Source organism: Physella acuta, unplaced genomic scaffold (assembly GCF_028476545.2).
Source record: "Physella acuta isolate Inbredline_101_S28 unplaced genomic scaffold, ASM2847654v3 ptg001138l, whole genome shotgun sequence".
Lineage (NCBI taxonomy): Eukaryota > Metazoa > Mollusca > Gastropoda > Physidae > Physella > Physella acuta.
In genome coordinates this window covers 401,071-428,549 of record NW_026732655.1, presented here as the reverse complement: position 1 = coordinate 428,549, position 27,479 = coordinate 401,071, and the positions used below count along the sequence as shown (strand labels likewise).

At 34.4% G+C, this 27,479-nt stretch overlaps 3 protein-coding genes across 7 annotated transcripts; all 3 read left to right on the top strand.

The window, feature by feature from the left end:
- Window positions 1-1,781: 1,781 nt before the first annotated feature.
- Window positions 1,782-5,123, top strand: LOC131956250 (uncharacterized). 2 transcript variants are annotated; one of them, XM_059320675.1, is made up of 2 exons: window positions 1,782-1,833; window positions 2,502-5,123. In XM_059320675.1, exon 2 carries the CDS (start codon window positions 2,524-2,526, stop codon window positions 4,531-4,533), a length of 2,010 nt encoding a protein of 669 aa, XP_059176658.1. In that variant the 5' UTR covers window positions 1,782-1,833; window positions 2,502-2,523; the 3' UTR covers window positions 4,534-5,123. The 2 variants fall into 2 exon arrangements, with proteins under 2 accessions (XP_059176658.1, XP_059176659.1); XM_059320676.1 differs by having other exon boundaries at window positions 1,809-1,837.
- A 3,589-nt stretch (window positions 5,124-8,712) lies between these two features.
- Window positions 8,713-14,494, top strand: LOC131956237 (uncharacterized). The gene is made up of 3 exons (XM_059320658.1): window positions 8,713-9,674; window positions 12,986-13,110; window positions 13,766-14,494. The coding sequence occupies exons 1-3, from the start codon at window positions 8,713-8,715 to the stop codon at window positions 14,458-14,460; spliced, it is 1,782 nt and encodes a 593-aa protein (XP_059176641.1). The 3' UTR covers window positions 14,461-14,494.
- Window positions 14,495-20,663: 6,169 nt separating this feature from the next.
- Window positions 20,664-27,183, top strand: LOC131956245 (uncharacterized). 4 transcript variants are annotated; one of them, XM_059320668.1, is made up of 5 exons: window positions 20,664-20,808; window positions 21,661-23,667; window positions 23,743-24,137; window positions 24,542-24,706; window positions 24,791-24,941. In XM_059320668.1, exons 2-5 carry the CDS (start codon window positions 22,203-22,205, stop codon window positions 24,824-24,826), a joined length of 2,061 nt encoding a protein of 686 aa, XP_059176651.1. In that variant the 5' UTR covers window positions 20,664-20,808; window positions 21,661-22,202; the 3' UTR covers window positions 24,827-24,941. The 4 variants fall into 4 exon arrangements, with proteins under 4 accessions (XP_059176651.1, XP_059176649.1, XP_059176650.1 ...); XM_059320666.1 differs by having other exon boundaries at window positions 21,661-24,137; XM_059320667.1 differs by lacking the exon at window positions 20,664-20,808 and adding an exon at window positions 21,089-21,180 and having other exon boundaries at window positions 21,661-24,137.
- Window positions 27,184-27,479: the final 296 nt, after the last annotated feature.

The window sequence follows — 27,479 nt, the reverse complement described above, 5'->3', positions numbered from 1 at the left end:
CTTCTATCTAACTGAACCCTCCCATCACCATCCCTAACACTATCTACCTCTAACTCTCTACCTAACTCTACATTTCTGTGACGGTTCCCTACTGCTACCTATCACCAACTGCTACTGATCTAACTACTGATCCACGCTTCAGTGGTCAGCTGACCGTCCCGCGTGACCGGTCAGCTCCTGTATATCTATCCATTGGTCTGTTTAACTAAACTATAGTCTGTTTCTACAATCTACTCTGAGCTAGCGTCATTACAGACATATTTTAAAATGCATTATCAATAGTTCAAGCGGCACACTGAATTAAAATCTACAGTTTTATCACTTCAAATTGTGCTAGAAGTAAACGAAATTCAAACCAGAAAATCACTACAAACTTATCCGACAAAGGTCAAAGGTTAGTGTAGTGTCTTGAAATACAAAAGGGAACGAACCATGCCATTCAGCTCTTACATTAGCTCTTGCATTATTCAAGTTGCGTCCCTTGTTGTTTACACAGGTAGCCTATACAATTATGTGAACAGGTAAGAGATTTTAATAATCAGTTGTCAACTGGTAAACAACAAGTGAGGTCAAATAAATCCTGCTTGTAATTTCAACCTGTGTTTATTCAACCTGTGTTGTTTCACCTATCAACATTACAGCTAGTATGTTATTTATGGAATATAAAATCATTCTCTTGCTGATATTGCTTATTTTAAAACTTATGGGATTTTAATGTTCTATGCAAGCCTTATTCATAGTCAAGAAATAATTTGCCTCCCTTAGCTATGTAAGAACGTAATAAAAAATATTCATCAATCCTAATATATAAAAGTCCATGTGCGCACTTCTCTCTCTCTCTCTCTATCTCTCTCTCTGTCCGCAACATTTTAGGCGATGTGATCAGTATGTTCAGCTATATATGAAGAACTTAAAGATGCGGAATTTTGTTGAAAATAATATGGTGAATGTTATAAATGAATAAACTAAATTTTATTTAAAGCAAGAAAAAAAATAAAGGTATATTCGAATGTAGAAACATTTTTAACTATGCAGCTGTGTTTTTTGTCGTGACAAGAACGCAATAAACAATGACGTCACATACACTTGTTTAAACTAGAAAAGAACACAACACTAATGGCGTTATCTTCCGATTTTAGAATATAAAGAAATGAACTATTTCATTTAAATTTTATTTAGATCTACATATCATGTCGTACACTATGAAATGTAGACAATTTTCTCCGCCAAAAGTAATACAAATTTTAAAAATAACACGAATACCATAGAACAGCCGGATTTATAACGGAGTCAGTTAAGTGTGCATTTTATATGGTGTTGTGTTGACTCATAATGTAAATACTTTGTTTTTTCTAATAGGTATTGGTAGACTATGTTATTTTAAATGTGTCGGATTTTTAGCTATTTAGTTATTTATTTGCTTTGTCACTAATATTTTTCAACGTGCAGTAAAGCACATTGCGTTTTGACTAATGGCTATTTTATAAAATATTTTTCTCAAACAAGTTTAACATTAAAATATATAGGCCTATAAAAATTATATGCATAAATCAAACACTGTTTTCTAAAATGTTCTATATGCTACCCTCTACACATTTAACAGAATATATATCAACATTATAAATCCCACGCATTTTGATCTTTAAAATGTATCATGTATGCTGTATGCTGTGACTAATAGATGTAGACGATGTTTCAATGATGTGTTGATTTCAGTTTCAATGTCAAATAGGAACTGGGTTACCCGTCACTACACACACACAGATACACACACAGCCACACGGAAGTGACAGTCCACCCCACACAACCGTATCCATTCACGACGTGTAGTAGGTATGTAAGTGTTTTATTTATCTATTACATTCTATTTTCTTCTAACTCAGGATGCTATCTAATTATAATGGTGCGAAGAGATAACTTTACGAAAGGTTAACACGTTCTACATCTGATAATGTTATAACTGAATTTGTTTCCCATCCTTGTGAAATGTAAACCCTCAGTAGTTTTACTTGACCTATTTTATTCTAAGTAAAACATAAGCAGCCGAATCCGGATTACATAGGAGTGTGGAGAGAGGCAGATTTTTTTTTTGCATCTCTTATGCAGGTGGGGGGGGGGGGGGGGTTGGGGTGGGTGGTCTTAAGCAGTCTACCGCGCCTATATAACAATAGAATAGATATATTTTATGTAGATAGTATATAATTGGGGGGGGGGGCAGGAATTTAGACAGTATATTATTTTTGTACTTTTAAAATTACAGTTGTTGCAAAAGGAATGCTACATTGAAAATATTTTATAAAGACTGATTACAGTATTAGCCGTATAAGTAAATGCACTAAAACTGTATGGTACGGCTATCACTTTTAGCATCATAATACAATACTGTTTATTTAATTTTAAGCTTTACACTTGGCTTATAAATACTTAAAGTTTTTGTTATTTAATATAGTAGCAACACCATGTTTAATTATTTTATTAAAATTTTATTTTTAAATTTTTAGAAAAAAAAACCCTTAAGAAAAAATGGCCTTGGATAATGAGCTAGCAGTGGATATAATCCAAAGTGTGGGCCGCTACTGGTCAGACAATGAACACAGTGACTGTAGAATTTCTGTGGATGGCCAGGTGTTTCAGGCCAGTCGCTTCCATCTCAGCGCTTGTTCAGAGTTTTTCAGGCAAGTTTTTCACACTGAGTCTATCACACACAAGGAGAATATCGTCATTAAGGGGATCAGTGCTGATGTGTTTAGCTGTGTCATCAAGGCGTTGTTTACAGGAGTTGTTGGACTTGATGAATCAAATATGGTAGATGTATGGCTGGCTGCAAGTTATTTGAAAATTGATTTTTTGGTCAAGAAATCTGAGAAGTTCATTGAAGAGCATTTGACAGCCCAGAACTATGTTCAACTGTATGAGAGGATTTCTAGCTTGGACTCTGCTGAAATCAACAAGAAACTGGTCGATTTGATGGCTCAAGATTTTGAAGCGTTTAGACAAACAGAAACTTTCTTAAACCTGCCATCGGAAATGGTTATCAAAATTGTAGAAATTGGAGAGATTAAGTCCCAGGACAATTTAGTTGAGTCGGTGCTGAAATGGGCCAGTCATGTCCCTAAAGATGTAGTCGGGACATTCGGTCTTCAGTTGTATCATGACTTCCAGGATCTCATGGAGAAAAATCGTGACGATTCTTGTGTAACCTTTGGCTTCAGTAAAGAACACGTGTGTCAGTTTGTGGCCGATGACGTCACCAGGAGCCAAATTCTGGGCCAGTTGATCAAGAAGGTGAATCTTGGTGAACTCAGTGAAACTGGCCTGAAGATGATCTATGAAGACAAGCTGGCTATAGAACATCACGATGTGAAGGATGTCGTCATGCATGAATTCGCAGCACGAATGTTGTACAGAACCGACAACAAAACGGTTGCAGTTTACCAGAATACACAACCTGATAGCTCGTCCAGTGACTCGCAGTTGACCAATGTAGAGTGTGAAGACAAGCAACTGGCTAAAACCGTTGAAAAACCTGTCGACATAGATTTAAGAGAATTCAGTTTAGGGCATATTAAGAGCTACCATATTTTCGAGGTCCCTGATTGGGTGGTTGCAAGTTACGACAGGATTAAAAATTACGCCCAGCCTCAGACTGCCGTGGATCTATCAGAAAAATGTTACTTAGAAGAAAGTGTTGTGTTTTTTACAAATCAAACTTTTGTTATGTTCTATTTTGAAAAACATAAATTTTATAAATTGTTTGAAACAGAAAGTAAAATAAAACAATTTTATGTCTTTGAAAATAATCTTTATTATAGCCAAGATGTAGATAAAGACTGGACGATTACAATGAAAATCACTGGCCCAAATCAATCAACATTAATATATCAAGGCTCTATAAAAAATTCAACATCCTTTAACATAAGATATTTTATTGCATTTCCTTTTATCTACAAAATTGAACTGAACAAAGCAAAAGTAATTGTTTCGAGAACTGTCATTAGAGAGAGCAGTAATGATGTATGGACAACTATTCTGAGCGATGAAATCTCGAACTCCGACGACCCTCATTTTAGCTTTTACTACACCTTAGTAAAAGGAAACAATATCATCTTGTTTCTGTCGGGTGACGAAAGTAAAATTGTTTACTTTGATGTCAACTCTCATCAACTTCATCATATACACAGTGTAGAATGTGAAATGGCTAACTATAAAATATTCGAAATGCATGGATTTTATTTCATGTTACTTGGCAATGGTCTGTTATTTCAGATTGTCCATAAAGAAAACATTAGCATTATCTTCCGTCAAATAATGTGGAAAGGCACTTTAAATTTGCATGGCGTATTCCACCAGAGAATGGGTTGTAGCTACAGCCTGTATGTGTTCACGGATAAAAGAGCAAATGTGGAAACTATTGGTAGGAATACATATAATATAGGCCTACATCAAGTTCATTTGGACTCTTTTATTTTCAATCGGCAATGTGAATGTATGGGAGTTCATCATAGCTGGCTTATAAAAGAATTGGTACGTTAAAAGTAATATATAGTGCTGCAAGTTCAAACGTTTTTCTTTTAAATAGTAACTCTTATTTGTATTTAAACCATAACTAAAATATTAAGCATAAATTACTATTAAATGAATAATTTAAAAGGGGAAGTTGGTGTCTTTTTCCGTAAAATCTCTGCAGATAGTAGGCTAATTATGCATTAAGTTGCATCTAAGTTGATGTTCTAGATTCTAAAAGCTAACGCCTGATGCATAGAACTTACAAGCTTTTCAAATTTTGACGATTCACATTGTTAGGATACACCACGCAGAAAGCAACAAAGTTCAATTTATGTAACAATCAAGTAATTTATCTGTTTACATAGAACAAAACAAAAATGTCGCCATTTAATTTAAAAAAAGGAATCTTAGAAGCTGATAGATACATTTATGTATAAGATGTATCTATTTTTAACAGCGTGATAAAGAATGTGTATGTAGAATTTAATAAACTTTTTTTTTATGTATGATGAATCTCCTTGTTCAAATTAAATCTTATTTCTCAAGTCAGAAATTCCAAAAACAAAACATGAGTTTAATGTGCTAATTACATTTGTTCATTTTTGTTCTAAATCTGTATTGAATGATACATTAACTTTTGTTTATGACATAATTGATTTGATTTTTTTTTCAAATTGTTATAGTTTTTCCCAGAAATTGTCTAAAAATAAATAGTCGAAAAATAAACGTAATAATTAAAATCATATTAGATCTTATTTTCTATGCATTTCTTTGCCTGAAAAAAAATTGGGTTTACTTTTTCGTATGCAGAGTTTAAAGGAATTGTTGTAATCGTGCGAAAATCTCGATTCTTTACAACTTCTTAACTCGGAAATAACTTTTTTTTTTGCAATCTTCCATGTGTATTTTTGCATATCTTCTTTTTTTTATCTGCCTCTTTATTCGTCATTTTGTCCGATCCCCCGCCATGTTTTATGTCATGTGACTCCCTCCCCACAAGTAGGTCACATGACTCACCCCACATATCCGGTCACATGACTCACCCCACATATCAGCTCACATGACTCACCCCCACAAAAGTTTATTATTACATGAAGAACAAATATGATGGAAATTGTATTGTGATTATAAAATAAAACAAATATAAAAAAAAAACTTTATCGCAACACGCTTTTAAATGCACAGAAAATAAGAAAATAACACTAATTTGCTTTCTTTCATAAAAGCTTTTGTCGCTAAAAAATATGTAAAAGATTTCATGAGCAACCAAAAACGTGTATTAAAGAAAGAAGGTTAGTTTTATTTTCTTATTTTCAGCGCATTTAAAACTTAATTCTATAAAGGATTTAATTATTTGTTCTATCTTCAACTAATTTCTAATTTACGAAGTCTACACAGCTAAAAATATCCGCTTTAAAACACCATCATTAGCTCTCAATTATTTTCCCCGTGAAAGCAACCGTCCATGACCTTATATTCAGACGGCAGAAAGTTCTTAACCTTGTTACATCCAAAAAATTATGTAAAACGTAATGATCTGCCCCTAATAGCCTGCACTAGAACGCAGAGGCGTAGCGACCCTTCCCGGGGACAAACTTTCGATCGATTTGAACCCCCCCCCCCCCCTCGAACTTTTGATTTGCACCCCCCTCGAACTTTTGATTTGCACGACCCCCTTTCAATTTGTTTTTCCAACCCATTTCGGCGCCCCCCCCCCCTTTAGGTCGGCGCCCGGGTACGTATGTCCCCCCCCCCCCGCCCCCCTCCCCTCGCTACGCCACTGCTAGAACGACCGAATTTCGAATTGTAAACATTCTCGTGAACCACAGCTCACCAGACTGGGTGATCGCTTCTATTGAGTTGTCTCCCCTTACGTTATTGAATATAGTAATCTATCCAGTGATTTAATTTTGTTATCTCCATTTAGTTTCGAAACAGTTTAACTAACTACTTTTAATGACTAATTATTTAAATATCCAGTTAAATCGAGAAAAAAAGACTTGTATTGTCGTCGAAGTGGAACGAATCTGAAAAGTTTGAACGAAATCGGTGCAGTAGTAGTGAGTAAAAATTTAGTTGAAAGATTTGCCACAAACCCGCAAACTAACAGACAGACGTTGCGAACTAAATTAAAGTTTGTAATAAAACAAATATAAAAAACCTTTATGGCAACAAGCTTTTAAATGTACTGAAAATAAGAAAATAAAACTTATCCACTTTCTTCATAAAAGCAGTGGTCTCTAAAATGTGTAATAGATCTCATGAGTGACCAAAGCTTTTTATAAAAGAAAGCAGATTAGTTTTATTTTTTTATTTACAGTACTTTTGATAGCTTGTTAATATAAAGCTTTTTATATTTGTTTAATTTTCTACTTTTTAGTAATTCCTAATTTTTACTACTAAAAATATTTGATTTAAAACACCATTAAAAGTTCGTGATCTCTAAAAGACTTGTATTGTCATCGAAGTGGAACTTATCTTGAAATCGCTGCATTATAAGCTGGTCAAATATTGAGTTACAAGATTTGCCGCGAAAAAAACACACAAACAAACAGACAAAAAAACCAACCCTGTAAAATGAGAAAAAACAGCAAAAACGCATTGAAACTGGGAGTAATCTCCCTTAAACATTCTCGAATGGCAACGCGAGATATAGACTTGACTTTTAATCAATTTTTAATATAATTAGTTAAACTATTTAAAATAGAATCAAAGTAGAAAAAAAAGAATTGCGCACCAAGTTAACGTAAACAATCTATCTATAATAGTGCGGAATATTATTAGTACTTTATAAATTCATTTTATTTTTTGTTTGAGAAATCGAAAACAGGTTAAATTACTCTTTTCCGGTCAACGAAAATTACTCAAAATTTGAAAAAAGGCAGAAAGTTAGATTTTTTACTTATATGTGAAATTTCGTTTATTTATCTGAAAGAGAACTCAAGTTATAGGCTTTAAAAAACTAAAAAAAAAGTCCCACTTCCGTTTATAGGAAACTGCTAAAAAGTTGAAACAGAACTAAAAATTTGATATAATACCTATATGTGAAATTTCATCAACCTAGCTGAAACGGTACTCAAGTTATCGTGTTTACACACACACACACATACACACACACACGGAAAGAATTGCAAAACCCAGTTTTTTCTGACTCGAATACACATAAAAAGCCAAAATTTTGATAAAACTGGATATAGAGTTTTTGCTTGATTAAAAGTATTCTCCTTGACTCCGTGTATGATGAAGTACCGAGGTGTAAAACGGTGAAAACTGTTAAAATTTCTTGTGATTTTTGTGCACGATTACAATAATTCCTCTATACTCTGTATACTATAAAGTAAAAATGTATATAGTATCCATTATGACGAAAAAAGAGTATTTTGGTGAATTTTTTGCTGCGCTAATCTCCTCAATGGCGGAGAGCAATTAAGTAAATCAAACTACAAAAACAATCACCGCACATATTTTCCAACAACCCGACCCGAGTTTGACCTAGCCATTTACTGATGTTTTCACCAGCGGTAAAATCAATTGTTCGGGCAATCATGTGATTATTGAACGAGAAATCAATGTATTAAATTTTATATTCGACTCATTAAAAATCACATTAAAAAACTCAAGGTTTTCTTAGCCTTAATGTGTACATCGATTCGTTGTTTTAGCTGGCGAGGCCTTATTGCAATGTAGATGGTGATTGTGTCGGGTTTATAATCAGACACAGCGAGTGAGGTAAATGTACAGATGGTCTAGGCACGTCTTGACACAAGATTGACACGACGATGAAGACCAGACGTTTTCAAAGACCTGGGAAGGTTGTCTGTTTCTTGAGTCTGGTCTGTGTGTTGATCGTGTTCATGATCATAGCGAGTTCTTTTAATTATGGATATTTTCCTACATTAGCTGGAGTTTCGTTGGATTTGAACTTAAACACAAGTGGGTAGACTATTTTTTTTTTTTATTAGCATATTTAAAATATATATTCAATTTTGAGAAGAATTCTTCGTTAATGTAATAATAATAATGTAATAGTATATTCAGTTTATATTTATTTACAATTAAAAAAAACGACACTTTATTACTGAATTTATTTAAGATTATATTGCCTGTAAAATATTTTTTTATCAGAAACATATTGATTACGTTTGAGGTATTGCAATGACCGGTTAGTTCTAAAATAAAGTCTGCCTGTCGTTAGACAATAACAACATGATGATTAATATCTGGTTCACAGCTGGGGATAGGTTTCATATCGTGAGAGAATATTTGGCTTCTGAAAAACTCTTGCATTCGGTCAGCGAAGATACATCGATGGGGGGTGAAACAGACACACCACAAGGTGATGACACATCTGATGGTGACACATCTGATGGTGACACACCTGAAGATAATACTATTGACACACATGACCGTGACATACCTGAAGATGATGTAACTGACACACCTAACGATGATGTAATGGACACACCTAAGAGTGGTGAGACAGACGAGGAGCAGGATAACGACACATCAGACGTTGATGACACACCTGAATTTGATGTAACAGACACACCTGTAGATGATGACACACCTGGAGATTATACCACACCTGGAGATGATGACACACCTGACAGTGATGACGCACCTGTAGATGATGACACACCTGAATTTGATGTAACAGACACACCTGTAGATGATGACACACCTGGAGATGGTGACACACCTGGAGATGATGACACACCTGTAGATGATGACACACCTGAATATGATGACACACCTGAGAGTGACGACACACCAGACAAAGATATAACGGTCACACGTCTAATTAATCACAAGACACCTAATGACCTCTTCACCTCTCCATTCATCGTTTACACCGACGCCCGATTCGCATCTACCACCACCCACAACACCACTAGCCTCAACATGAGTTTTGACTTGTACATGCGCAGTCAGACCGGAAATAGAAGCTACAGCCCCAACCCTTTATCCCGTAATACAAAATTCATCGTTAAAGACACGGGTTCGAATCCTGTCCGCGCCAGGACTTTTTCTGTTGTGATGTCGTGTGAAAACACAACCAAACCATGTTTTCAAGTCTTATTTTACAATCACGTGACTTGCTGGTCTACGTCATGTAGCTTCACATATGACTGGAAAAATGCCGATGTTTTGGTGATTACAGGCAACAAGTAAGTTGGACTGTCATCCTATTCTATTGTTTACATAGGGTAAAAGAATGTTTAGATTTGTCTCTTTTCTTGATTTTACATAGGCAGCAATAATCTTCGAAATTTTGATACTTTCTATTGGAACATTCGGCGATTATTCTAGAAAATAGTAGTAGGAAATCTTTTGCCTCTAAGTAGTAGACATTCTTTTGCTTCTTAGTAGTAGGCAATATTTTACCCCTAAGTTATTTTTTTTTGAGGAAACAATAATTCTACTCTATCATACGTTTTAATGTGATCTTTGCATGCTAAGGAAAAACATTTTAATAAACTATAAATATTTCAAAATTTTGTGCAAGAAAAAAGCAATTTTACAGTAAATTAACCCATGATCACTACAGTACTTTTTTTAATAGTAAGGGAAAAAGTATAACTCTAATTTTAAAAGAAAATCAATATCAATAAAATCGTTTCCATTGTACAACTGCGTTGGTACATGGTAGATAATACGAGAATGAGTCGAGTAATGAAGATTACTTTATCGTAGTGCAATCAAATAAAATGTATGCACTACCACACATATTAAAGACATATTGAACTTTTTTTCTTGCTATAGTTTTCTTTAAAATAACTTCTCTGCAAAATCTTAACTGTCTTAATATTGAGAAAAGAAGGTCAATCATTATCAGTTTGACATTGATCACAGCTCAGGTAGGCGTGTAACGTGTATCGATACATGCAGGTGTATCGACCACAACTAATCGATTGATGAATGAACGAAGGTGAGAAATAAACGTCAAGACTCAAGTCTAACACGAGCATTTTAGGATTGAATAAAACACGATATGTGATAGTCCTTGTTGCTGTTAGAGCTATGGGGACAAATTGTATGGACATATATATATATATATATATATATATATATATATATATATATATATATATATATATATATGGTTCCATGACAAATGATCTCAGGACAAATGATCTCAGACAAAATATCTCAGACAAAATATCTCACGGACAAATGATCCCAGGACAAATGATCTCAGGACAAATGATCTCAAGGACAAATGATTTCACGGACAAAAGATACCAGGACAAAATATATCAGGACAAAAGATATCATGGACAAATGATCTCAGACAAAATATCTCAGACAAAATATCTCACAGCAAAATTTATTAGTATGTACGATGATTTTAGTTGATTTGAACTTTTTTTTTAATTGACTGTCAATATGGTTTTGTTTACTCTTTTTACGCATAATAACTGATTGTTATAAAATGAATTTGTTGAACTTAACAAACAAATGTGAATGGGCCTTCAGGTTCGTAACTTAAAAGTGTTGTTTTTACTGCATCATTAACACAAAAATAAAGTTTACGTTACTTTGCTGGCAGGTACATCGTTATGATCACACATTTCCAATACTATGTGATCATGTATTGTGTGAACTTTCGGTGTAGCCTACATGTTTTACTTGACATTTCCAAATCTCTTTGCCTGCTGCTCTACTTATGGCTTTTATAAACAGAAATTCATTAGAAACTAATGCCCTATAGCCTATCTTCGAGGTAACGAAAGAGGCCTTAGCCGAGTAAGCACCAATAATACTGCTTTGTTCGTATGTACGCTACGACAAACTTCGCTTCGCGATGACCGCTGTCGTTTAAATAAGCATTTGTCACCTGATCACTAAGGTGTGACCGACGCATACAAATTGACTTTGGATGCTAGATGTATTGTCCATGGAGGGCGGATGTCTTTCCAATAAGACATATCTCTGCCATCAAAGTGAGCGGCTACCTTGATTCGAAGGTGTGTCGTTATTGTTATTTCATTCCCTTTGATCTAGTTTCGTCCACCTAACGTGGTAGGATTGTTTCATGTTTGTCAAGCACACCTTCACTATCTATCGAAGCAAATTCTTTAATCTTCGCATACTATATTAGTAATCTTATTTTAAAAATGCTTAGTACAATATGGCAAATTTATACGGCAAACATTTTTTACAATTATTATATAGTCCTATAAACAATATTAAACACAGTAAACAAAACCATATGACAGTCAATAAAAAAAATGTTCAGATCAACTAAAATTATCCAATACATTTTTAAAATTTTGCTGTGAGATATTTTGTCTGAGATATTTTGTCTGAGATCATTTGTCCATGATATCTTTTGTCCTGATATATTTTGTCCTGGTATCTTTTGTCCGTGAGATCATTTGTCCTTGAGATCATTTGACCTGAGATCATTTGTCCTGAGATCATTTGTCCGTGAGATATTTTGTCTGAGATATTTTGTCTGAGATCATTTGTCCTGAGATCATTTGTCCTGTCACCATATATATATATATATATATATATATATATATATATATATATATATATATATATATATATATATATATATATATATACAATATATATATATATATATATATATATATATATATATATATATATATATGTATATGTATACATAAATGACTCTGCATCAGTCAATAGTAATAAACTATATTCGTTTTCAGTTCCAATTTAAGATGATGTAATTACCAAGTTATTATTGATTTTTTAACTTTTAAACCTTTTTACGATCAGTCACATTTGTTATTAAATATATATTATTTAGCGCAATTTCCATTCTGGAGAATTGCGTTTATTAACCCGTCATTTCTGGATGTATGAATGGATGGATGGATGTGTGTCCGCAGCTTTAAGTCGTATCTCCTCCTCAACTAAGCAATATCGAGGACTAGTTCCAAAAGCAATTATGTTAAGCAAGTTACGAGGATGAACATAGGCTATAAAAAATCCGGGTTTCTTTCATGGATTTCCCAGAATAGCCAAATAACCTTTTAAAAAAGCAGTTTTTGGCCCATATCTCGGCAACCAGACCACTTAGCGACTTGAAACATGTACCAATCGATTCCTGCCATAATTTAGAACAATATTGCCGTAGAAAGTTTTCAAAAATATCCTTTCGTTCGGTCACAAATTTATTTTTTTAATTAATTAAAATTTGGACCGAATTAGTAGGCATTTTTTCCAACCACACCACACGCGTCATCACGTTCAATAGCTGCGCCATCACGTTCAATGGCTGCGTCATCACGTTCAGTAGCTAGGCGCGCAATGGTTTTTAGTCATGTAACTCTATTGCAAATAAAACTCTAGCTACTGTAATACATAACTTTAGCTACTGTATAACTCTAGCTTATGTAATACATAACTCTAGCTACTGTAATACATAACTCTAGCTACTGTAATACATAACTCTAGCTACTGTAATACATAACTATCACCACTGCCTGTAACTTAACAGAATCATCGATGAGAAATCAATCCCAGAGTTCACCCGCCCAGCAGGACAGAGGTGGGTCATGAAGACGATAGAAGCTCCGTGTCGTGCCAGGGACTTTGAGGCTCTGAACTTCACGCGACTTAGAGGTGGGTGTGTTGGTTCTAAATTGTACACGTCTTAGAGGTGGGTTGGTTTGTTCTAAACATTTCATGTCTTAAATGTGGGTTGGTTAGCTCTTATTGGAGGGTTTGTTAGCCCTATACTTCTCATGTCTTTAATGGTGGGTTTGTTAGCCCTAAATTTCACATGTCTTTAAAGGTGGGTTTGTTAGCCCTAAACTTCACATGTCTTTAAACGTGGGTTTGTTGGCCTTAATTCTTATTCTTTATTAAGACGAGTTCTTAGGTCAATCATAAAGTTAATGTTTGGTAATTTTGACGAAGCACTTCTTAATTTTTTAGCAATAGTTTAATGTGAACTTGGAATTAAAGCTACTTTGGTCCTTTTGGTTAAATATAATTAAAGAGCACAGAAGTTAATTTATACGAAAACATATTTGTGAACATTAAATTCAACAGTTGTCTTTACTCTGCCAGTTGATTAATCCGCTGTGAATATTAAATGGGAATGAGACCCTCTTTCTTGTACAAAAAATGTTTTAGATTATTGAGTATCGACATTTACAGCAATCTCAGTTTACAGAATAAATACTGTTGTCATGTAGTAATGAACAATAACATTTTTTTAACTAACACAATTTTGATACCAAAATTAGGACATCTGCTATTTTCTCTAAACTAGGTCAGTTCAACTGGACCATGACCTTCCGTCTAGACTCAGACATCCCCCAGCTTTACGGCACGCTCGAAAGACTTTACGACGTCCCCAAGAAAAACTACAACCAAATTTACTCGTCTAAAACCTTCCAGGCTGCCTGGTTCGTCAGCCATTGCTACGCTCAAAGTATGCGCGGTGTGTACGTGGAACGGATGAGATCAGTTCTTGACGTCCACATCTTTGGCGAATGTGGAGACGGCAACCATACTTGCCAGGAGGGAACTAACAGACGTCATGCAGACAGTGACGTCTGCCTGCCCATGCTTTCCCGCTCTTATTTTTTCTACCTGGCTTTCGAGAATTCGATATGTAAAGATTACGTCACGGAGAAATTTTTCAAACTTTTTTACGATGTTGACGTCATACCGGTCGTCCGGGGCGGAGCAGACTACAAAAGTTTTTTCCCGCCTAAAACTTTTGTTGACGCGGCGGACTTTGATACACCGGAAGAGTTGGCCGTGTTTCTGCGGAAGTTGTCGCAAGACAAACAGCTGTACCTGCAGATGCTGGAAGAAAAAAACAAATACCGGACCGTACCGGAGGTGCCGTGGACGTGCAACTTGTGCCGGAAGATGATGCAAGACTCCAGTGTACAGTGGTACCCGGATATCTGGAGTTGGTACGTGCAAGACCAGTGCCACAATCCTAAGACAGTCTAGCTTTGTCTTGGTAGTCTAAGACCAGTGCTACAAACCTAAGACAGTATAATTTTTCAAACAATATTCACATGTTTAACGTTTGGTAGTTATGGGAGATTTTGATTTATATTTATATTTTTTTATCCTTTCAATAACAAATGTTTACCTGTTTGATGCTGGAATTGTGTAATGTTACGGGATATGTATGATCTAAAATTCGTTATTGCATATGGAAAGTCATTTTTAATAAATCATGTAAGAAAACCGTCATCAAATTATAACTCTTATGGAGAATTCAGTATTTTCCACCAATGCAGAACATGATTTTGTTACAAAAGTAAAAGCATCTAGAAATGCAAAATGTATTATAGTGGATACAGCTGTGTTTAAATTAGTGGCCCAAGTGTCTTTTTTTCTCTACCAAACGTATCTGAAAATTAGAATTAAAAAATGTATTCTAACAAACAGTAACATCATAGGGCAGCATCGTATTTTCTTGGTATCTTTTGTAAACGTCTAGTTGAAGTTTAAAAAAAGTTATTTTATAAATGTAAGCTATCAGATAATTACCGATAATTACCATCTGTAGGCCTATATTGTTAAATATATCAATTATATCCGTTGCTACAGTTAATGTTTTGGGAAATTTACAGTTTCGTTTTAAAATAATGTTTTATAAATTGTTTTATTGAAATAATCTTTGAGTGAAAGGAAATAGTGGGCATTGTATTGCAGGGAAAGATATACATAATATGAACTTATAAAAGCAACAATATTATAACTTTTAAAGAATTTTATTGATTGTGAACAGTGAAGAAATAAAAAAAAAACAATTAAAACTAAAATTTACCAAATAACATCAATAACTGACAATTCATCCATAGTACCATAAATCGAAATTCATATAATCATTATTTTAAAATTTCTTTGGATGTATTGTTATAGACCTACTCCTGAAAAACAAATTTTATTAAGTCGTAATTTTCCATACTAGATACAAAAGCTGCTTTATAATAGGTAAAATATTTTATACTTTTTTTTGTAAATCATGCTTTAAAAAATAAAATATTTTATTGTATATAAATGATGCATTCAAAAATAAAAACTGTAAAAGTCGAACAATAACAAACAAGTTAATAAAAAGTCTAGTGACAATTTAAGCGCAATTTCCTTAATTAATTTTTTAGAATTAACAGACCTACGTAAGAATCTTTTCGAACCTCCGCTCATTCGCTATGGTAAAATCCTTTCGAACCTCAGCGCTTTGCGCTAAAAACCTACACGATGCTCAGTTTAAATTAAAACCAGGCCTACAAGATGCTCAGTTTAAAATATATTAAGAAATTTTTTTGTGACCGAACAAAACGATATTTTTGAAAACTTTCTTCGGCAATATTGGTTTAAATTATGGCAGGAATCGATTGGTAAATGTTATGTTTCAGGTCGCTAAGTGGTCTGGTTGCCGAAATATGGAGCAAAAACTGCATTTGTTCGAGGTTTTTTGGTTTTTCCGGGAAATCCAGGAAGGAATTCCATGAATATTTTTGGCCCACAATCATCCTTGGAACTTGCTTAACATATTTGGTTTGGAACTAGTCCTCGATATTGCTTTGTTGAGGAGGAGATACGACTTAAAGCTGCGGACACACATCCATCCATACATCCATCCATCCAGAAATGACGAGTTAATAATCGCAATTGTCCGTATGGAAATTGCGCTAAAAAAAATAAGAAATAACTTCACAAACGCTTTATGTTGTTTTGTTTCAAACTAGAAATTTGTAAGAGTCGGGACGAACGAGAAAGAAGCGAGTAATCAAAATACTGATATACCTATTACGCGTCCAAAACGGCAGCACTAGTTGCGGGCTAGATTTGTTTCGCGTTTTAAAACTGAAACCAAAACTGAGACAAAATAAATGTAATGAAACTAAACGAGAATTACTTCTTGTTTTTTGTTAAGATGTAACACGATAAATTGTCTAGTGACTTTTCTTCCTAGCATAAAAAATAATGTCTTCAGTAATTAAATAAAATTCCATCTAATGTACTTTAATAGGTCAGCAATTTTCTGTTATTTCAATTGAAACGCTAAGAAAAAATCATCTCGAACAGAAGTTGTAGAAAACTATTTTTAAAATTATTTTAAAACATTTTAACATTTTGAATCAGAAAGTAATCACCAGCAGAGATTCAATGGATCGTTGACAATGCTGTACCGAACAATCAGAAAGTAATCCGCAGTAGGGCTTAAAAAACGGTAAAGAAGTTAAGAAAAATATAATTTAAAATCAATAATCGAATCGGATCTCATTTAACTCAATCACGTCACATATTGCATGTAGTGTATTGTCAATGTTAGGTTATTGACAAATCTTTTGGCTTTAAAAAGATTGGATATGCTAATTGGTGTTATTTTATATTGTCTTTTTCATATTAAGAGTAACTAAATTAACTAATGAATACGACACTTCGTTTTACGTGTCGTAAAAGACGCAATACATCTTCATAAAACCCCAATGATAAGTTGACCAGTGGGTTTAAAATTATAAGAGCAACATAGTTTGGGGTCAGTTTCGGATGCAGTTTGTAAATACGCCGAATGTTTAGCTTTGTACTAGCCTCTAGTAATTCGTTTTAGCTTATTACGGCGCTACTCTACCACTGGTATAGTAAACTCACGTACCGAATTCTTTTGGATGGTTATAAACTGTTGAATTACAAGCTAAAAGAGTACCAGACAACAAAAACTCTCCGTGATCTCGTATCTAACGTCTAGGGGGGGGGGGGGGGGGGGGAAACACGAAGAACTCCTGTAACTAATAACACTTTTAATCAATTTACAAACTTTTGAAATGTATACAAGTCAAAAAAAAAACTCTAGATTCCATGTAAAATATTATAAACGTAACGCAAGACACAACTTACGAGTTGAAGAATAACACAAAGTAACTATAAACACAGGATATGGCACTTAGGTAATAAACACAACCTACTAGAAATTAAAGTGAGGCACAGAAAAATACTTTAAACACGGGTAATTAGGGAAAAAATGCTGCTTAACTTATGAAATACAACATGGCGTCGTACATGGCATTCTCTCTCGGCAAAATGTCTGGTCAACTGCCTCGAGAGAAGAGCGTTCCTGGTATTTATGTGACCCCAGAGTCATGGGATGTCCACCTTAAAGTCGCCAAAGTACGAATCAACTAATCGAAATTATTGGTGAATTTCACCACATACCGTGATGGAACTTTCCTGTGGATTGCACCACAGACCACTCAAGGTCGATTATAGAAGTGTAAAATTAAATAATAGAAAAAGAAGACGTAAGTAGGTCCCACGCTTTTGTGCTAAATTCTATGCTAAGGGGCCTGTTTTAGTTTACTTCTAGCTTAATTAAAGTGCAATATCTATCATTTTGCAGCTGCAAGTAAATGCTATAGGTGTAGCGGAACGAAAAAGCATGCATAAAAACATTTTAATAAAATGCTTATATGTAATAATGCACTAAAAAGGATATATATATATATATATATATATATATATATATATATATATATATATATATATATATATATATATATATATATATCCTTATAATTAAATAGTAATAATCACAGAATGATGAGAGTGTATTTTTTAACTAAGCACAAACTTTTTGCACATTTTCACCATCTTTTACAAAATTATTTGAATCTTTAGAATTATAGTGCTTAAAAAATATGTTTTCCCCTTTTTAGAAGAAGGAAAATTACACTATTGATGCATTCTAAAAGTTATTTTAAATAGGTAAATGGATAGTGTGGTCTTTTTAAAAATATTATTATGTATAGCTTTATGATTAAGTTAAACGAACAGGCGATTTTAGCCATTGTTCAGGAACTCTCATTAATTCACATTGCCTATTCCAAGTCAAGAGATCAATGTGAACAAAGTTTATGTTAAACTTAACAGCACAAACATTCACTTTAGCTCTTAAATCAGTAACCACTATTAGCTTATCTTGATGGTAGAAGGCGCCGTAGAGGTTTAATGTGCCAGTCCAAAGTTGTTGACTGAAAACGAAAGAAATCGTCTCATAATTGACAATCTCAAACATATGGCCACTGCCTAGCAGCAAGTAATGTATACCACATTTTTCAAAAAATTTAAAGTTATCCATTTCTTTTTCTACACTGTGTACTTCATGCAATGTTTCTGATATCAAATTAAAGTAAATAATTTTTGTCACATCTCCACTCACGAAAAAGACAATTTTATCTCCTATAACTAACGAATGATAAAATACAACGTGGACTATGTTGGTTCCTACTAAACTTATTCTTTGACAATTTATCCATGAACTCACTCTGCTTTTGCCGAGAACATTTTTAGAGACTGATAAGGACGTGTCAGACAACACGAATTTGTATATAGCGGGATAAGCCATAAAATACTTCAACTTAGCAGAAGAACTTTCGGATTGACTACCCTTGAAAATTAAATCCGAACAATCTGGATTACTAACTTTCCTGACTTCTGAATACGAATTCCACGAATCAGATGTTGGCCAACTATAATAAAGACGCTTTTCAAATACATAAAAACTGTTTAAACTGTTTAAACTGGAGGTAGTCACTAAGTAGAAAAAACTACCTCTGTTTATGCTATACATGAAGAAAGTACGATTCTCTAAGTAAACAATGACTGGTTCTTCACAATAATTACTAGATACGGTATGAAATTTCGTGTCAGGAATCCGGTTGGTAAGTTTATTATGTGCAGCCACGGCCCAATCAGGGATTTCATAAACATCCGGGTTCTCTATATTTAAGTGGGCTAAGGCTAAAGCATTTGAGACGTTAGTTGTTGTCTGGTAAACCTGCATGCCACTTCCGGCACTGACTACCTGCATGCTATTACTAGCACTCGTTCCTTTTATAAATTGCTACCTTCATGTCAGACTTATAGAATGTTCGAGCAGCCAACTCATGCATGACTGCGTCTTTAATGACCTGGTTTTGCATAGCCAGAGTGTTTTCAAAAAGCATCTTCAGACTAGATTCACTAAATTTTCCAAAATCCACCTTCTTGATTAACTGCCCCAAGTTTTCACTCCTAGGGACACTGTCAGCAACAAATCGACCAAGATGTTCTTGTTTGAAAGAGAATGTTACAGACGGACACTGCGAGGTAGTATCCATAAGCTGAGTAACATCGCTGTATAATTGGTATTGAAATAATCCAACTGGATTGCTAGGAACGTGACTTGCCCATTTGAGAAGAGATTCCACTAGTATGTCGTGTGAATTAAAACTTGCATTCTCTATAATTTTTGATAACACTTCAGACGGCATGTTTAAAAACGACGGGGCTGTACTAAATTTACTAAAATGATTTACCATTAATGAGATTATCTTATTATAAACATTAGGAGAACCTTTGCAGATAAAGATGCCGATACTATTGAAAATACTAATGTAGTTTCTGATTGATAATAAAAATGTAGTAATATGCTCTTCACGATTCCTTTTCAATAAATCAATTTTCAAATAATGTGAAGCAAACCAAACATTCAACACATTGGATGTATTAAGTTCAAAAACTCCTGTAAACAACGCCTTGATGACACAACTAAACACATCAGCACTGATCCCCTTAATGACGATATTCTCCTTGTGTGTGATAGACTCAGTGTGAAAAACTTGCCTGAAAAACTCTGAACAAGCGCTGAGATGGAAGCCACTGGCCTGAAACACCTGGCCATCCACAGAAATTCTACAGTCGCTGTGTTCATTGTCTGACCAGTAGCGGCCCACACTTTGGATTATATCCACTGCCAATTTGCTGTTCATTGCTATATAATTTGCCTCTGATGGGTTGCCCTATTAATCTAAAATAAAAACAAAATAGTTGTCATTCGATGGAGCATTTGGTAACGCATATACTATTCAAGCAATTTTAGAATAATTCTTTGCTTCCCTAGTAATTTTTTGAATTTGCAGTTTACTGCTCAAGCTTACTATACATTAATTAATTACCTCATAAATTTTTAGAACTTAACAAAATAAAACATTTGTTTTAGAAATTTGATCTGTAAAATGTGATACTTTATAAACAAAATTGAAGTAGCGAGTTGCGCAGCTTGCGCCGTGACCTTTGTTGCCATGGTAATCATGGCTGTACCTTGAACCTAAATTCCTTGTTTCCGGTTGACCATTGGTATTTAGGGCCGTGTCGCTTACGGCGCTAACACAGCACACCTGAGCTACGCATGACACCGTGCGCATCTTTGTTTTAACCTCAAGAGGATTTAGATTCAAAGCCTATTTTAATTTTTGGATCTCGTTTGTTATCTTACAGAGGAGCAATGTGCTGAAATATAAGGTAAGAGTCTATAAATAATAAGGTACTTAATATTTACATTGACATGCCCAAATGATGACTAGACTAATAATTGGGTCTTGTAAAATTAACCTATATTTTAAAATTACGATTTCAATGTTCCGCAAGCCTAGGAAGGCTCACCGCGATAGAGCCTTAATTTCGCGCCATTTCTTAGTTATTAAAATATTATTAAAATCTCGTGGTATCGCATTTTTTTACAGCTGTTTGTACTAAATCTAGATTTAGTATGCGTTCATATTTTAATAAATTAATAGTAGGGGCCTAATTGAAACCTTTACTAATAATTAGGCATTACTATTTTAGTTTATTATACTCACACTGAGGACTTAGGCCTATTATAATTACATATATGTGAGTTATTGAATTAATTTTGTTAAATTTACTTAGCCTACGTAGGGCCCATTAAATTATAATTGTATTAGATTTTAGATCTAGATTCTAGATCTATCAAGAACATTTTAATCATTTTAAGTACAGCCTAGTTACAAAACTAGTTAACAAGTAGATCTAAATTCTATTATTTATTCTAAAATCTAGTTAGTAGGCCTAGGTAGATCTAGATCTATCTTTTTTAGCCTAGTAGATTCTATATATTATATATATTATTAAAGATCTAGATCTATATTATAATATAATAGTAGTCCCTATTAATTCTATTATATAGGCCTATGAATAATAAATATATTCTAGATCTAGTCTAGATTCTTAAATCTATTCTAGATTCTAGATAATTTATAATAGATCTAGGCCTAGAATGCACATTTTAAAAAATATAGATCTAGCAATACTTTGCGCATATCAATTATTTTTCTTTCACTTTTTCATTTTCAGTCTAGTCTACATTAATATTAAACTTACTAGGACTCTAGCTAAGTACTAGCTTAGCTAGATCTAGAGACAAGCAGTCTAAATCTAATTCTTCATCTTGAATATTTGTAAAATAGACAAAAAGAATACAAGATAAGTATTATTTTCCTATTCTCTCCTAAAAATTACAGACTCTTTAATTGCAGTAGGACTATTAAAATTAAAATCAGAAGGTGTAGGCCTGGATAGTATAGTCTATAGTATAGACAATCAAATTTTCAAGAGTGTGCTAGATTTTCTAATTTATTATTAAGTTGTGATTAGTTCTTCTATTTTAATTTTAAATTGATTTTGACATTTGTTACTTCAAACTGTTTCATTTATTTATTAGGATCCAGTAATTAGTTTATACTTACTTACTTTAATTTATATACTACAACAAATCTACCTAAACATTAATTGAATTAATTTTTGTTAACTTGCTTTCTTATTTTAACTTCAGATTATACCTTAACATATATGTCTATAATTTTTTGTCTATTTTAATTGAAGTTTAGAACTAAATTATGGAATCTGTTTCCAGTTATACAGGCCTGCTTGAGGGTTTCTTAGAACCATCACTTCCATTGCTTAATGGATATGTTGCACGCCAGATTCATTATTCCAGTGCCACTCCTGTAATACAACTTAGTAGGCAGTTGGCAGTGCAGCAGCATTTGTGTACTGAGCACGATGAGGCAGGTGTACGAAGGATTGCATATGCAGTTAAAAAGCTGACGATTGAGACAAAGCGGCTTCGGAGAACTGGTGCTCGCGACTGGAATAGGCTGGTTGAAATCCTGTACAGCCCTTTTTTTGTTCAACCCATGGCTCAGGAGGATGTGCATTCCACAACTATGGAAGCTGAGTTGTTAGGTGAAAGGTTTGTAGTGGGAGGTAATGTAAGTATCATTGCAGGTCCTTCAGCTGATGTTGAGCAAGATCCAAGTGAAAGTTTAGTGACTGAGGAAGTGAGTACTATAGAAAGCCTGTCAACATCTGCTGAGGAGAATTTGATTTTGAATCAAGGTTTTGTCACAAGTGATGTAAGTATGGGTGTTGATGATTTGCATAATGAAACTTTTTCCACAGGTAGGATTCTTCATGTAGCACGCTTGGATGAACACAATTATTGTATTGGTGCTGACCACAGTGTAGAGATGTCTTCAACCACAGAAGGAAGTAACAAAAGCAGTCAGGTAAAGTGTTATGACTTAAGAGGTAAGAGGTGTTCTAGGTGTGTTATTAAAAATCAAGCTATTCTTCAGTTAAAAAATGTGATTAAGAAACTTAAACTTGATCTTAAAACAATGAAATCACTTAAAGTTAGAAACTTGACTAGATCATTGCAGAGGAAGCATGTGCAGGTTCAAAGCTGGAAGACAAAGTATATGCAGGAGAGAGAAAAAAATCTGCAGTCAAGACAGGCAAGTGTTAACGTTTCTTCTCCACAAGCTGGACTGGACGATCGAGGTAAGAATTTAATGATTGCTAAAATTAAACTGTCAAAATTGCAGAAAAAGTTTCAGGTTCTTACGCAGCAACATCTTCAAGACATCCATGAATGGCAATCCAAATACAAGAGTGAAACAGCCAAGTTGATGGAAGGGCACGACAGACTGGTGGCTGAGAATAGTAAGCTTCTAAAAGAGATTGACGACCTGATTACTGAGAAGAACCATTTTGCAGCCAAGATGCATAGCTTAGAAGCAGAGAACAGCAAGCTAATTGAAGATTATGATGCATTGGTAGATGCTAGCCAGGATGAGGAAGTGACAGGTATTGGTAAGTTTGATTTAAAGGTAAGAAAGGTAACGTATGAGTCTCTTTTGAAAAATGTTCCTGTTCGAAATGTTGGCCAGTTGGCAGAATACATTGCAGAAGCAGTCGGCAAAGGCACCCTGAAGATGCCCCACTACTCAAGCATATCCCGGATGGCTCATGAACCCGGAGTCCTTGCTTTGATTCAAGTAGGAGAGGCCCTTCAAAACTGTAAGTCTGCTTGTATAAAATTTGATGCTACCACCAAAGCAGATAAACATCTTAATACTTTTTCTGTTTCCACAGTGCCAGATACAGAAGACTTAGTGATTTCACCTGCCATAGGAGCCAGTGATGGAGCTACCATGGAGCCAGCTACAGAAGACTTTGTGATTTCGACTGCGAGAGTAGCCAGTGGTAGAGCTGTAGACTATGCGGGCCACATTATTTCTTCCATGAAGGAAGTGGCCTCTGTTTACAGTGACTACACTGGCCTGCCATTTGTTGAGGTGCTGTCGATGTTTAAAGATAAGTGTACTTGCAGCGTGACGGACAGGGCGGCGGTAAACACATGTGTATTGGAAATGTTGCAGAGTGAGCTGGATATGCAGTTGATCCAACTGAAGTGCAACATACACCCGTTAGACAGTGTGGCAACGAAAGCGAGGGAGTGCTGTTCAGACTTGGACAAGAGGTTTAAGGTATCATCATCTAGTGGTAAGAGTGTAGCTACAGCGGTAGGGGTCATTGTGAATGTTTCCAAGTTGAGGTATGTCCTTTTATACATAATAATTTTTTAGTTAATTTTAAATTATGTACTTTCAATTCAATGTTTATTTGAGCTTTCTTGTCATAATTTTCACCATTCTCTTACAGCATTCAATTTATTTCTAGTTTTATATATTATTATGTACTTTTGCAAATTTTCAGCTAAGTTTTAGACTACTCTTTAAATTTTAATTTGTACTTTAAATACAATGTTTATTTCAGCTTTAATTATCTTCACCATCCACAGGACTTCACAATTCATTTTTAATTTTTTAAATGTTATTCTTTGCACATTTTTTGCTAGATTCTAATTACATCTGCCCTCTTTTATTTTCAGGTACAGTTTTCATGGAGAACCTGCCTCATTCAAGGCTCACCTGAAAGAGAACGATGTGGCTGCTGGAACATTTGTCCGTTACGTTGGAAATCGACTTCATCTGTTGTTTCGTATGGCTGGGGTTGTTATTCAGTACAAGAACTTGCTAACAGGATATCTTGTTGGGTAATTATACAATTTTTATACCTTTTTGTTACTTCCAAATTTAAATTATACAAACTGTTTACCAATTTATTTATTTTTTATTAGAAAAACAACCAAAGTCTGCACTCAACTGCTTGCTGATCTGAAGAAACCTGAGGTTCTCGTGCAGTTGCAAGCACTCGGGCTCATTGGGAAATTGATCTCTGGCCCTTGGATGAAGTTGATTTATAAGAATGCAATGCGGCGGTCAAATCTGGCTTTTGTAAGTAATCACTTTTATCCCTACAATAAATATAAATTTTATTTACTGATATATTTTATATATACTGATGTATTTTTGACACAGTTGATTGATTGTCTCCAATTGTTTTAGGTATCAGAGTTCCAGTATGCTATGAAAGAAATTGAGAGGTTAAAGAGTAATCCTGAAGGTGTTCTGACAACTAACTTTGATGTGTTTGGACAACATCTGGAGGTGGACAGAACTTTGGAAGCTCTTCGGCTGGAGCAGAACAGCACTCTGTTTAATGAAGTCATGAAAGCATTGTTGACGTCTACTGAGTCTGTCTTGGTGCGACAGCTGGAGAGGTATCTGGTTGGAGATCTTTCCAACCCCACAAGTGAGATGTTGGATGCCACCAGTTCTGCGCCACCTCACAATATTTTTTCAGAAAGGTGTCTCGGCATTGCAGACTACCTTATCAGGCGTTCCCCAAATGTGTCAGTTGGTTTCATGGACTCTAAGTTAAAGGCAAGTGTGAATGGCACACTTAAGTGGCTGGATCAAAAGTCTGTTCCAGAGCAGATGAAACTGGTTACCTTCGCGATGCATAGGGGAGCCCAGATAAGGAAAGCCTGCATTCTGTTGCAGCAGCAAATAGATAGGGACATTTTGTCACGCATGAAGGACTTGAAGGAAAAGCAAGAAAAGCTTGAAAGGAAAAAGCTTCAGACTGCTGTCCGCAAGGCTATGTGTGACAAAAATGTCTCTGTTGAAGAGCCTATTTTTGCTGCTGTTGATAGAAAGCAGAGACAATTTCTGTCTAAAATTTTGGCTGGTGAAGATCTGGTTGGTGTCCAGCTAACTCATAAGTGGGAGCTGGATGATCAGGGTGTGTCCCAATACAACGGAAGGATTATTGAAAGGGTGCCAGCACCAAAAAAGAAGTCAGCTGTCTACACCATCAGTTACTGGTCGGAGGATGAGGATGATGCTGAGTATTTTAGCCATCTGGCAGAATCACTGGTTGTTGACTTGCTTTACAGGAATCTTGAGTTTCTTTCTGAATATTAGCTAATCAGATTTCAGAGTATTTTTTTACATTTTTAGTTTACAAATTAACTTTATTTTTTAAACATTAAAGTGTTTTTATAAATTGTTACTGAAAATGCATGCTCTGAATTGTGTGAACTAATTTTTAAAACTAATACTAACAATGTTTATAATTTTTAAAGTGTTGTTTATATAATGTAAAAAAAAAAATTGTACAATTTAATTACTTAGCTTATTTTTCAGGGTAATTGAAATCTGCTAGATAATCCTAGAATCAGAACTGTGCTTCAAAATGCTTGTCAAAACTAATTTAAACTTATTTTCTTTTACAGTTTGATCACTCAAGTACTAACACTTTTAAAAACATGTATTTCTTTAACTCAGATATGCTAATAGTTTCTATAGAATAAAAATAATTGATACTTTAGAAAATTGTTTTAGCACTAAGTGGTTTAAGAAAATTAATATGACATTTAAATTTTTTTCCAGCATACACTGAAGTCAAGGAATATATTAAATAGTAAATTTACTTAAAGCCAAAATTTTATTTAATGTTAAATACTTGATAATTAATACTATTTTTTTTCTTCAGATAGATCAAGTGATGAGGAGCTGCTGATGTTGCATAGATGAAGTGATGAGGAGCTGCTGATGTTGCATAGATGAAGTGATGAGGAGCTGCTGATGTTGCATAGATCAAGTGATGAGGAGCTGCTGATGTTGCATAGATCAAGTGATGAGGAGCTGCTGATGTTGCATAGATCAAGTGATGAGGAGCTGCTGATGTTGCATAGATCAAGTGACGAGGAGTTGCTGATGTTGTCTGATGTCAATGTCGCCTGATGTCGTGTACTGTAGATTTGTTTCTTCACACTAATGTAGATAGTGGATTTATGTTTCTTCAAGCTATTGTTGATTGCTGATTTATTTCTTCATGCAAATGTTAATTGTGGATTTATCATGTTTCTTCACAAATGTTGATGGTGGAATTGTTCTATGTTTATCTAAGATTATTAAAAAAAAGCTACATTTAATAGGGAGCTGTGTAATTTCTGTGCTCCAAAAGCAACTTGTGTATTATAATTTTATTAGACAAATTTACAATTAATGTAAATAACTGTAATTTAATATTAATAATCTTATTCTATACTTGAAAAATTGTTAACACATTTTTATAATTTACATTAGTTTACTCATAATAAATGAAAACTAGTACACACTTTTACAGCTGTTTTCTGTTTATTTTGTTTTATAAATAATTTTATTATGGGCTCCTGATAACAAGTACACAAGATGGGGTGGGGGGGGGGGGGGTGGAAGTAAGTATCGTAAATGCAGCCAGCTGCTACTTGATGAATTCAACAATGTCGTATGTGTAGGTCCACTCTACTGTGCTAGTGCTCGTCTCTAATTGTAAATAGTAGTACAAGTATTTATTTTAAAGTATTAAATATCAATAAATCTAGATCTAGTTTTATTTTAAACTTACGACACGTTGATAGTTTTTACACCGAGTAATAG

What these genes read in the sequence shown, in the direction of transcription:
- LOC131956250 (XM_059320675.1), top strand. Translation starts at nt 2,524, where the DNA reads ATGGCCTTGGATAATGAGCTAGCAGTGGATATAATCCAAAGTGTGGGC.
- LOC131956237 (XM_059320658.1), top strand. Translation starts at nt 8,713, where the DNA reads ATGATGATTAATATCTGGTTCACAGCTGGGGATAGGTTTCATATCGTG. An exon ending in TTGGTGATTACAGGCAACAA is followed by an intron (nt 9,675 to 12,985) that starts GTAAGTTGGACT and finishes GTAACTTAACAG; the next exon opens with AATCATCGATGAGAAATCAA. An exon ending in GAACTTCACGCGACTTAGAG is followed by an intron (nt 13,111 to 13,765) that starts GTGGGTGTGTTG and finishes TCTCTAAACTAG; the next exon opens with GTCAGTTCAACTGGACCATG.
- LOC131956245 (XM_059320666.1), top strand. Translation starts at nt 22,203, where the DNA reads ATGGAATCTGTTTCCAGTTATACAGGCCTGCTTGAGGGTTTCTTAGAA. An exon ending in ACTTGGACAAGAGGTTTAAG is followed by an intron (nt 24,138 to 24,541) that starts GTATCATCATCT and finishes TTTTATTTTCAG; the next exon opens with GTACAGTTTTCATGGAGAAC. An exon ending in CTAACAGGATATCTTGTTGG is followed by an intron (nt 24,707 to 24,790) that starts GTAATTATACAA and finishes ATTTTTTATTAG; the next exon opens with AAAAACAACCAAAGTCTGCA.